Raw genomic sequence first — 12,242 nt, 5'->3', positions numbered from 1 at the left:
AACGGAATACAAATAATCCTAGTACAATTGTTCACTACAGGCACGGAGAGACATGGAAGTCCAGTCAACGGGAGAATTCAGCAACAGCATGGATGATGATGTAACGATGACAGTAACTTTGAAAATAATCAAAATCCCTGTCCAAATAATCGCTCCGACACTTTACGAAGATGGTTGAAAACTCTGCTCATGCAACGTCAACGTTTACGACAATTCGTTGCTACGGCAATGAGTGAAGACTGTTTTACGGCAGGCATGTGTATGCAGGGAGCTTGTAGTTAGCGGAATAGCTGTCTACTTAAACTGTGAGAGCGCTTTTTCAACTTTGAAATACAAGTCTCAGCTTTCTTATAATTTTATCCTGGACAAATGGACGTCGGAGAGCTCCTGAACTATCAGGTAGACGTTTCACTCCTGATAATGTGTGTGAGAGCTAACTAAGCTAACAGTAACTTATCTCATTCATTGGGTTGTAAATAAACGCTAACAGTTTAATGTGTGTGAGCATGTAGACTTTTATTTAGCCTCCTTTGTTTGCGTCCTTGTTTAATGATCAGTCAATTAGAACTGAGTGACGCTTGCGCGAAAAGAAAACAACTTTGGATCTCAAGTCCGTGTTTACTAACGCTAGCAGTTAGCCCGTTTGCTAAGTCTGTTAGCTATCTCGCAGCAGCACATCAAGAGCGGGGAAACTTTGCGGACTTCCCTGAGATACATCTGTTTAAAACTAGTTATGCCTAGCAAAGCATTTTGAATCTTTGGGATTCTTTCGTCAGTTAGATTCGGTCTTCTATATGTTATTGTCGAAACAAATGTGTACCTGAACAGTTTCGTTTATCATACAAGGCATACGTACGAGAAATCGACTTCACCCAGTATTTGCATCAAATATGCAAATCGTCATTATATGTCCCATTTCATAAATCTGTATTTCAGTAAAATCTCGTCTTCTACTTAGGCTCACTGTTTAGTTGCAACTTTTTTTTTAATGCCATCAGTTTTCTTAGATTAGTTGTTTGACAGCTGCTTCGATTAACTTGATAAAATTATATGTGCTTCTTTTTTTAAAATTCATTTGAAAAGTCATGATTGAGTATTTCTAGATTGACTTTTCTATAGTTGCGCCAGATATGACCTAGTCAGGTGCTATAATGGTGTATTTCATTGATTGTTTTTAATCTCATTAAATGCCACCTTGCTGAAAACAAGCAACCACATAATTTTGGGCTCTCCCAACACTTTTTCATATATTCATCTTATAGAGTAAATCCCTGTACACACATTTAATGATCCCTTTTCTTGTTGCAGCCTGATAGGGGAGCAAAGCGTCCCAGGGGCGAAGAGGATGGAGGAGCAGGAGGAGATGAAGACTCCAGAGCAGGGAAGCAGCTGAAAGGGATGAGTGCTAGAGAGCTGGCCAGATACAGGGAGGTGGCAGGAGCAGAAGGAGGTGCTGAGATGAGGGAGACTGAAGAGCTCATAGGGGACAAGAAGATAATCCTGGAAAAGCTGATGGACCAGGATGCAGAAGAACCCGAGGTGGGTTATTGTAATTGTTATGTTATTATTATAGAGTTGTTACTCTGGTTTCTTTGGGTGATGAAAAATGAAGAAATGTGACAAAGATCATGAAAATTAAATATGTTCCTTTATTCTCATATGTTTTGAGTTCATAGTTTGCATGGCAATCTTTAAACAGCTTTCACCATACTAGCATGCTTCATCAGGACATAAGCCATATTAGCAAATTCAGATAGATTTACACAAACGCTACTAAAACAAACACAAACATGCTATGATTAAAAATGTTTCAGCCAGATTTATACCGAATCAGACTTATTAGATGTTATTTGTTGGTATACTCTGCATGCATTGTGTCTAAATGTAACTACCTGTGACATCTGTGTCGGTGGAGTAATTAGAACAGATTAAGATTGACAACATTAAATAGACAAAAGTTCAGTTTCTTTAACACGTGGGAGCACATCTATTAAGTCAGACTTACTCAAGAGCGTGTTTGTTTCCTGTAAACAACACAAACAACAGACTTAAATGCATTGGCATTCTTTGTGAATGGTGCATTGATAATATAAAAGAGCAATTTAATTCAAATGGAATACAGTGTTAAATGACAAAGCTGACTAATTTCTTTTAGGCAATCTCTGCTTTAGTCAGGAGGAAATAATTCACACTCCTTTGTTGAAGACAAATGTGAGATTTGATGGTGCTGCCACTAACTCAAATTCTCCTCTTCACTACTGCTGCATCCTGCCTTTGGGTCTGATTAAGAGATCCCTCTTTTTACATCATTTAAAGTCACGCCATTAAACGAGACTTGGCCACTGCGGTCATGTCTGTTTATTGTTCTGTGACCTGTTAAAGTCGGTTAATTAAAAAAACAAAAGTAAACGTCCATTTATAAAGTGTCTTTGTATTTTTTATTTTTGTTCCAAGCTGCTTAGTCTGCAGTACCAGCTTAGAATAATAAGCAATAAATGATATAAACTGTCAGATGATTATTGTAGTGGGCACACAAAGCTTTTTATAGCCACTTTTCACTTTCCTTTTTCATAGTTTTCTGTGATTCCCCACTGGTTTCCCTGCCCAAATTTCCCTTTCAGTTTCGTATTGTTCATTAATCTTTCTGGTTGATTTCTATCCAGGTTTCTGCTTTAAAAAAAGGAATTGCAAAATGGTTTATTCCTGAAAGGTCTTTGAGAGGTCCTCTTGCTCCACTGGGGTTCAAACTTCCCATACATCAATCCTCCAATCACAAAGTTGCCAGTCTTGCCAGTATTGCTGGTCCCATATTCAGTGACCACACTGGGTGTGCAGTCAGTCTGCAGGGTCTAATGCTCTTATGGCTTTGACAAACCAAACAAAACTAGATTACTATAACCAGGATCTGCTGTCCTGAATCACCCAGTTAATCTTGGATCTTTCAAGAAACTTGGAGAGAGTGAGACTTGAATTGAAACACCTAACATGGTGAAACAGCATAAAAATAAGTTCCAGGAAAGGTTGTTTTATTCTACATTGTTATCTGTCCAGCACTGCGGAGGTTTATAATCCATCAGGAGGTCAAACACATTCTCTTTTCACTCAGATGCATTCCTTCTGATTGAACAAAATGTCTGCACAATTTGCTTCAATCACATGATTAAGGTGACCCTACAGTCTCTTTGTTGTTATGGCAGCAGTTGCTTTAATAATTTTATTTTTCCCTTTTTCTCCCCGTCTTCCCTTCTCCATCTTTTTGCTCCCTTTCCCCTGTGCTAATCAAACAGGCAGAACTGGTCGATGAGAGCTCAGTGAAGAAAATGATCCTGACCTTTGAGAAGAGGTCATACAAAAACCAGGAACTAAGGATTAAGTTTCCAGACAATCCAGAAAAGTAAGCCTATTACAGACAGATTAATAAAGTCTTGTTTGACTTTATTCCAACAAACAAAACTATATGTGGACTTCAGTGGATCTAAAGAAAAAAAGAGGGTCTCAGCATTTCTAAGAAACACTGTCATTATGATCAAACTTATAATGCAAAACTTCTGATTTGTGTTATTAAACTAGGTTCATGGAGTCGGAGCTTGATCTGAATGACATTATCCAGGAAATGCATGTGATTGCTACGATGCCAGATCTCTACCACCTGCTGGTGGAGCTGAACGCCGTCCACTCACTACTGGGCCTCCTCAGTCATGAAAATACTGATATCCTTTCACGTTGAGATTGATTCAGATCACCTCTCTCTATTGAATGTTTTGTTACATAACATTGGTCTTTAAACTTGTTCCCTGTATCATAGAAGTTTACTGTTGTAAACGTAGCTAGTACAAAGAACCAAGGACAGGATAAGAACAATGAATGTGAGCTAAGAGAGTAAAGATGTGTCAACTTTTTATTGAATTTGTTGCACACAAAGCTTGTTGTTGTTGTTGTTTTTTTTACTATAAACTTGCTTTTACATTAAAACTGTAACAAAATACAATTTACTAAGTGAGTCATATTTCAGATTCAAAACCATATTGGAGTAAATGCATAAACCCTTAAAAATACACAAAATAAATATTACTGTAGCCATTAAAATACCTTCAGTGAAGGCACTGGTACTCAAGATGCATCTCCCAGCAACAAACCAAAAATATAGACCAAACTGGGTGATGAATTTGCATTGTGGGTAAAGTAGTCGCCTGGCTTTTAGAGGAAAAGAGAAAGCATTGATTTTACTTCTACAGTATTATAGGATTGCAGAGTTAAATCAAGTATGGAGTATTGTTATTGGCCTGAGCCTGAGCCACATGTCGCCATAGCCGTGGTGGACCTGCTTCAGGAGCTGACAGATATTGACACACTTCATGAGAGCGAGGATGGTGCTGAGGTACTCATAGATGCTCTGGTGAGTACAAAAGTTTCATGAGTCTCTGATGATATTGATGAAGCAGCACTGTTTGGAGTTAGTATTTAAGCTTCTTGGCTCTGGTGGAGAGAAATTGATTGCTTAGTCTTTGTTAATGAATCAAAAGCAAAGTTTCAGTTTAGTCTCACTTAGAAGCATTCATGGTTTTTGGTTTTGTCTTCTTTGTGTGTGGTTTGAAACACAAATTACATTAAATTAAAATAATTCTAATAAAAAGCGTTGTATTAAAATAACTTCAAAGGGGAAACAAATCCACAAACATTAGTTCTTAGTAAAGCTGCCAGTGTCATTTACAGGGGCACAAATGTCTGAAGTTACCTGTTGATTTATTTATTTAAAGTCTTTTTAATTATCTCTCAGCGGTGAGCTGTGACAGTTAAAAAAACATGATGGGATTAGCAACATGACAAGAACTCAGTCAAGAGGAAAAAATGGATTTCAGTATGTAGTTTGATCAGCATAATTATAGCATCGACTCTCCCACTCTTTCTTTTTCGTTCTGTTTTCTTTGTCACCCTCCGGCTGTGTGTGTTGGCATCACTTCACCGTTGATGATCTCTCCCTGTCTCTCCATTTCTGTATATTTAGCCCCCTCGTTCCTTTTTTTTCCTTTTCTAGTTCAGCCTGTCGTGTTGCCGGGCTTTCATAAATATTAGAGTGTCGTGATTCTTGATAGCCCATTATGTTTTTTGACATTTAGATCGACACAGACAAAGGTCAAATTACAATAATATGCGGGTAAAGCCATGATGGAGAAAAGAAATGCATGCCTGTGTTTCTTCACACCTGTCACTGTGACACTTCATAAGAGAATCAGTTGACTTTTTTTCTCTGCTACACTTGACAACTTTGGTTGGGAGTCTTGGGAGTTTTTGAGTAGTTTGATCCCAATATTTTACACGTCCGCGTGGCATTTTGTACATACTGATAAATTCAGTGCAACTTCACGAGGATAGCACTGTTTCTGATGTGAACAAGATGCTAACACCAGACCTGTGTTGTTATTGTTGTTGTTGTTTTTTAAGTATCTATGTTAGCTAATTCAAGTTTATTCATTTACCTGGTATGGACTTAAAAAGTGACAGGAGAAGGGAGCAGGAGATTAACAGACGCTGTGCCAGTCTGTTGTGGTGAAGAGAGAGCTGAGTGTGAAAGCAAAGCTCTCAATTTACTTGTTGATCTACGTCCCTACCCTCACCTATGGTCACGAGCTGTGGGTAGTGACCGAAAGAACAACATCGCGGATACAAGTGGCGGAAATGGGCTTCCCTGAAGGGTGGCTGGCCTCTCCCCTAGAGAAAGGGTGAGAAGTTCGGCCATCCGGAAGGGGTTCAGAGTAGAGCCACTGCTCCTTCACATCGAAAGGAGCCAGTTGAGGTGGTTCAGGCATCTGACAAGGATGCCTCCTGGGTGAGGTGTTCCAGGCATGTCCCACCGGGAGGAGGCCCCAGCGCAGACTGAGGACACGCTGGAGAGATTATATCTCTCGGCTGGCCTGGGAACACCTTGGTGTCCCCCCGGCCAAGCCGAAGGGGGTGGCTGGAGTGAGGGAAGTTTGGACTTCTCTGCTTGGGCTGCTGCCCCCACAACCTGGCCCCGGATAAGCCGAAAAGGATAGTTGGATGGAGGGATGACCTCTGTGGATTTTTAGCACTTTCTATAGATGGTAGATTGGATTTTATAGGTGAAACCAGCACCATGGATCTTTGGTTGTGCTCTTTGAACAATTTCTGCAGTATAGTTGGTAGCATCATCCTGTTCTATTCAATGAGATCACTGCAGAACATTACTCATAATATTAAAGTACCTTCATTGGCTCAGCTTCTTCCTTTAATGCATGTTGCAAGCCCAGTAAACACAGTACCAGCAGCAGAATGTGGGGATATCACATAAGCCGGACCAGTGAAAATCCTCTTTCTATCTGTGTTTAACTGCACATTCAATCCCTGTGATATCTAATTATATGAATGGAAGTGTATTTGTAACAGTAGGTCTCTGTTTTTTAATATGATAAACAAATGTTGCTGTAGTAAATGAAGAAATCTGTCAGAACTCTTTGGGCTCAAAATGTAAAAAATTGTGTAATTTCAGAAAAATGACAGATTAGGTTCTGGTAGCTCAGCTCAAATTGTCCTGTGATTATAAAACAGATGGTTTCTGTTAATTCACACAAAATTTTCTTTCACTGTGATATATTTAAACAAAACAATTATACAGTAGATAGTGGAAAAAAAACAGGAACTTTTGCCATTTATTTTTGTTTATCTATTACTTAATTACTTTTGGCATAGTATTAGTGGCCATGGTGGAGGTCTTTATCTGCACAAAAAACTTTAAAGCTCAAATTTTCCAAAGTTGTCTGAGTGGGTTGGATGGGAGTCTTTCCTGGACCGATTCTGGGACCCAGACCTCCTGATTGACATCCCTGAAAGAACCTGTTTCATTGGACCACACCAACCTGCTCTGTTTTCTGGTTCTCATGCTAACCTTCCTCTTTGCAGGCACATTAAGAGGTAGACACGAATTTTTAGTGTGCAATGTCACCAGCAGACACAGCTCTTTATGTAGCAAGCAGCAATGAATGGTTTGCACATTTGTCAGTTGTGGCCCTCATTAAGGTTTTCAGCAGTTGTGTTATTGTGCTGTTGGTCTGTATAGTAAGCCTTGGGCTTGTTGTCCTTTCTGTAGACATAATGGCGACTGCATACCACAATACCTCACAAGAACTGCCTTCCTTTGGCCTAACGCTGTCGTGTAGTTGTCAAATTCCTCAGCTCATCTCCCTACCTCTCCTTAATAGCATGTGCCACTGTAAATAATTAATGAAATGTATTCATTTTATTGAATGTTTGGATGTATAGATGGTTTCTGTGGTGTTGCCCATGGGGTCTTTCTCTGAAATGGTCTTACAAACACAGAACAGAATATTAATGTTACTTTCTGTGTAAGTATAATATGTTGAAATACTGTTTGTGTTCTAAATAACTGACACAGTCAAGTTAAGAACACATATCCGAGGCCTCTATCTTAGTTATATTGGTGTGTGATAGGAAGAACTGTAGATGAAGCAGGATAAACATCAGAAATTGCTGACAAAACTGGCTTTTGTGTGTGTTTGTGAGCTGGCTTCTTATATGATAGTGACTCGGGTAGCTGTGCAGGGCTCGCAGAATGAAGGAATTTTATAAATGCAGTCCATTTACCATGCAATGGAGCGCCCATAAACCTCACTCTTCTTTACAGCTACTTCCAAGGGAAACAGTTTCAGGGCAGCAAAGGTTGGTTGAATCCATTTGTCTGTCCTCTTTGCTGTAATGCCCTCGGCTCCTCTGTCCTTGCTGCCTGAAGGCCAGGTGTCATCCTTGGTAAGATAAATCAAAATGATCCACGGTGGTCTCCAGTGGCTCATAAATCTGTGTTGACTGTCTTCTTTCATCTATAAGAGTACATTTATCCAGCCCGCTGGCACCTTGCAAGCTTTGTGTGGTTATGAGTCTCCAATCTTGACTTGACTGATAACATTCGGACATCGTCAGAGAGGCTCCAACAGGAAGCAAGCGTCTTCTGCAAAGACAAGTCTTAAAAGTGAACCATCTCTCTGTTATCCCTGGATAGTCTATATACATCTTTTCTCTTCTTTTTTTTTTGAGATTGAGACTATAATTTTGTTTTCAGACAGGGTAGACACAATCATCTGACAGACCTCCAACAAAGTGCAAGGGTGGGAGTGTTTCTAGAACATGAAAAAATATTGTCTCTGCTATGTTACCTTTCACCAAAACCTTTAAAAGATGAAAAATTGTTTCTCCAAAAGTCTGATAAAGTTGTATATGACCTTTGGCAAAATTGTTTTAGAACCGTGACTTGAATTTCATCTTTGTGTGTCTGTAGTTGGAGGGTCAGGTGGTTGCCCTGCTGGTGCAGAATATGGAGCGTCTGGACGAGCAGGTGAAGGAGGAGGCTGATGGAATCTATAACACCCTCGGTAAGGAGACATAATCCAAAATCTTAGCAATGAAACTCCAATTTCTAGTTGTCCTCAAGTAAACTGTCATCACACTCAGGAAGAAAAAACATAAACAAAACAAAACATGGATTTACAGTTAAACAAGGCTACATGTAATAATGTGTTTGTCAGCTAATTCCATACTTTATGCTTGAAAAAAGGTTTTGTCCACTTTGGCTAAAATGACATTGAATAATGGTTTAAAGGACTATACACGGTGCTTTTTCAGCTGTGGAAATAACATGAATGTAACTTTGATTTCCTCAGTCAGGTAATGTCTGAAACTACAGCGCTACCACCTGAAATAGGACTGAAATACAGCTAAAGTCATGTTGTTCTCACCTGTCCAACATATATATGTAAAATAAATCAAGCAGTCAGTTGACGTTTTGGCATGAAGCAGTCAAACGTTCATCATGGATTGAGTGGAATAGTAGACAAGTGAAACTGCCCAAACAAACCAGGTGGCAGGAATAAAAATTGGAATTGTTTATTTTTTTAAACAGTCTGTTTCTGTCCTGTTGTTCAGTGGAGTGAATTCAAGTAATTCAAGTACTCCTCAGTAGTCTCATATGAGCTTTTTTTTATTTATTTCTGTGTTGCTTGAATGCTTGAAGTTATCAGATTTTGGCACTTTGGTATTAACAACTACGAGGGCAATCCCAAAAGTAAGGTCTCCCGTTTTTTTTAGAAATACAAACAACTGTTTATTTTCTATAATATTTACATCATTTTAAAGGTTAAAAAATAATTTTCACCTTTTTGGTGGATGCATTTTTGTAGACGCTGCGGCAGTTTTAGAAGGCCTGTGTCATACCAGCTCGCCGCCATGTCCTTCAGGAAGCGTTGAATCTGTCACTTCTTCATCGGAGCAGAATCGTCTACGGGACAAATGTTCTTTCAACTTAGGGAACAGGTGGTAGTCACTAGACCACTTGTGAACGTTTTTGACATCCATGCACGGCTGTCCGTACACTTTCGTCAGTTAGCGTTGAATTTCAACCGGTTTAATGCCTTTTGCGTTCAAAAGTGGAATAACTGCGCGAACCTCACACTTGGCGGTAGCGTTCAACGGGAGCTCCATTTTCAAGGGCTGCCAAGCCAAGATTGAGAATCCCAGCGAAGTCGTGCATGCTTGTTTCGGAGTGGAGAAAGCACCAACCACAACAGTGTGGCAAACAGCCGTACAAACAGTTTCCCCACTGCTTTGGAGATGTTACTTTTGGGATTGCCCTTGTACATATTTCGATGAGTCAGCAGGTTCTTATTTGTTATATTTATTATTTGTTTATAGATACATTTTTTCCACCCACCACATGTTTTATTCGTTCTAATTCTGTGGCTGCACGAATTATGTGACCCTTTGCAGAGTTGATGCTGCAGCATTCTTCTACTTTCTGACTTTATCAGAATAAAATAGAAACAAAAATGTTCTGGTTATTTTCTAAAATACTAGTATTATACGGCAAACAACTCTTACATTTATAGATATTTATACTCATGTTGCACAGTAACTGTGTGCTTTAACACTCAGAGATCCTGTCTAATAACTTTATTTGGTCTGCTGTTTAGTTGCAGTAACAACACTTACAGCTGCTTGTTGAATATCTAGGAGGGAAGAAATTTCACAAACTGACGTATTGTAGCGGTGGCATGCTATCACAGACCCATGACCTGTGAGCTCTTTAGAATGACCCAATCTTTCACAAATGCTGTAAAGCCAGACTGAACAGCTAGGTGCTTGAGTTTTTGTATATATTTATTTTCTTATTATATAATCCTGAGGCAATGGGACTGAAAACACCTGAATTGTGGCCCAACACCTTTGTCCATAATGCATGTAGATATCTGGATCTTCAATAAATGGATGCACTAAAGCCTCCTCAGGCTAGCGGTCTTAAAACTAAAGCTAAAGACATTCACTGCACATTTGTAGTTTTTAAGCAAATAAAATCTTAGTTCTTTTCCCCCCCCTTAAAATGTAGTTTTTATTATTTTTGTATTTCAGTGACCTATTTTTTTTCCTACATTTAGTAACCTTAATTAATTTTTAGGGGGCATGTTATGCTGAAGAAAAACCTCTTTTGTTTTTTTTTCTTTTTAATGTGTTTGCCGTAATGCTTGTGTTCAGTTTTTTTCCGCGAACTTCAGAAATCAGTAAATATTTAAGTTGCTCATGTAACACGTAATAAGGGCTACAATTTATACCAAGTTCCAAGTGAGCAGCATAAAGCAATAAACACTGGACGCCACCCTAAATGCAGAGTTGTTCATATGCAAAACAAGGGAGACTCCTATTTGGTGTCCTATCTCAGGTGCTGCAGAGAGTCTGGTCCTAAATTCAACACTATAAAAACAGACTTGGTTAAAAATAGCACCTCAGTAAGATTTGAATATTTTGAGCAAGAATAATTGGCAAAGCGTGCCTTCTTTTTAGAACTGAAACTTTTCGAGAGGGAGGTGTGCCTGTAAGGTGTGTATGAGCCAGGGTTATGTCTTTGGGCAGTGCGGTGACAGGAAGTCCTTGCAGACTTGGGTATACATCATAGAGGCTATAGACTAACTTTATTTGTATTCTGCTAGCAGTGTGTCCCCCTGTTGCCAGCTGCCCTAGAAATTTTCAGTGACAGTGAAAGGAAGCTGTCAATGTCTCTAGCACCAACTCTTTGGAGGTTTTATACCTTTTCAGAGCCTACCATAAAAGTCATAAGAGTTTCTGGGGAGTAATAATTGTATACACAAGGTCCTGGAGAGGGCATGGGCCAGCAGATAGTTTGAAAAGTCCTGGTCTCTGTATTTAGCCCCACATGAATCAGACTTTTTCTGCCTCTCAGCTCTTTTTGTGTAGAATGAGTCTACTGAGACGATTTTTTTCCTCTTTGTTGCCAGATTGAGGCCGAGTGTCAAGAGGGCTGTTTAGGTGTGTGTATTTGGCTCTGTGTATGAGGGTTATATCGTGGGGGCAGTGCTTGTGCATCCTCTGCTCAAGTTTGTGTGTGCGAGTTATCAAGGGAGCTCTCCAAGCTTGAATAAGCCTTTTGTCTACCTTGGCTGCTCTCTACTCTGAGCCGGCTGTCCTCCAGGATGCTGTCTGTCTGCTCTGTTTGAATCACTGATAAAGGCTCATCTCTCCCTCAGCACCCTGTCACTTCATCCCCTGTTTCACTCTTTCAATCATTTCCCTGTCATCTGCAGCTGTTCTCTCCAGATGTTTTTGCTTTATTTCAGTTTTTATGCTCTTGCAAAACTCTCTTCCCTTTGTCATCTTGTTATCTCCTCATTCACTCTGTTTTCCATCCCTCATCCCTGACACTGTCTTCCCGTCCCCTTTTCCCTCCCTTCTGCTTTTCCTCTGCCTCCTTCCTGTTAATCTTCCTCTTTCCCCCTGGTGTCATGAACACCCCACAATGTCTTTTGCTCCCTTCAACCCCCTCTGCACTTAGTCTACTGTGATGGAGACATCAAGTCTTTCTGATGATAACATTAAGGAAGAAGCTGGGACAGAAAACAGATTAACCCTCTATAAAACTGCACCATGTTGTAAAGTCAGAGAATGATTTTTGACTAATAGTTGATTTTGATATTAGGCTTAGAAATAAAACGACATTGCACACAAAGGAACCCAGAGCAACACAGATTAAACATAAATGTTAAGACATGCTTCTATAATTAGGCAGAAAGTGGATTAGTCACATCCGGGCAATTCTTAATCCCTTAAATAAGATTGGCATTGGTTTTGATATCAATCTGGCAGATTTTGATGTCTATCAGAAATCCTTTTAGAAACTTACTTAGAATGAAGGGCTGATATTAACAGTA

At 39.6% G+C, this 12,242-nt stretch overlaps 1 protein-coding gene across 1 annotated transcript in view; it reads left to right on the top strand.

Annotated features, from left to right (window-relative positions):
• Positions 1 to 222: 222 nt before the first annotated feature.
• ctnnbl1 (catenin, beta like 1) overlaps positions 223 to 12,242 on the top strand; it is a 76,045-nt gene continuing 64,025 nt past the window's right edge. The window contains exons 1-6 of the mRNA XM_085394531.1: positions 223 to 399; positions 1,309 to 1,539; positions 3,288 to 3,394; positions 3,571 to 3,710; positions 4,299 to 4,396; positions 8,309 to 8,402. Coding sequence (XP_085250657.1) covers positions 370 to 399; positions 1,309 to 1,539; positions 3,288 to 3,394; positions 3,571 to 3,710; positions 4,299 to 4,396; positions 8,309 to 8,402 — 700 coding nt within the window. The 5' untranslated portion in view covers positions 223 to 369. The remainder of the gene's footprint in view (positions 400 to 1,308; positions 1,540 to 3,287; positions 3,395 to 3,570; positions 3,711 to 4,298; positions 4,397 to 8,308; positions 8,403 to 12,242) is intronic.

Source organism: Rhamphochromis longiceps, linkage group LG20, assembly GCF_057381845.1.
Source record: "Rhamphochromis longiceps isolate RC_006_pf linkage group LG20, R_longiceps_female_GT1.1, whole genome shotgun sequence".
NCBI lineage: Eukaryota > Metazoa > Chordata > Actinopteri > Cichliformes > Cichlidae > Rhamphochromis > Rhamphochromis longiceps.
This window is presented reverse-complemented; position numbering and strand designations above follow the sequence as displayed.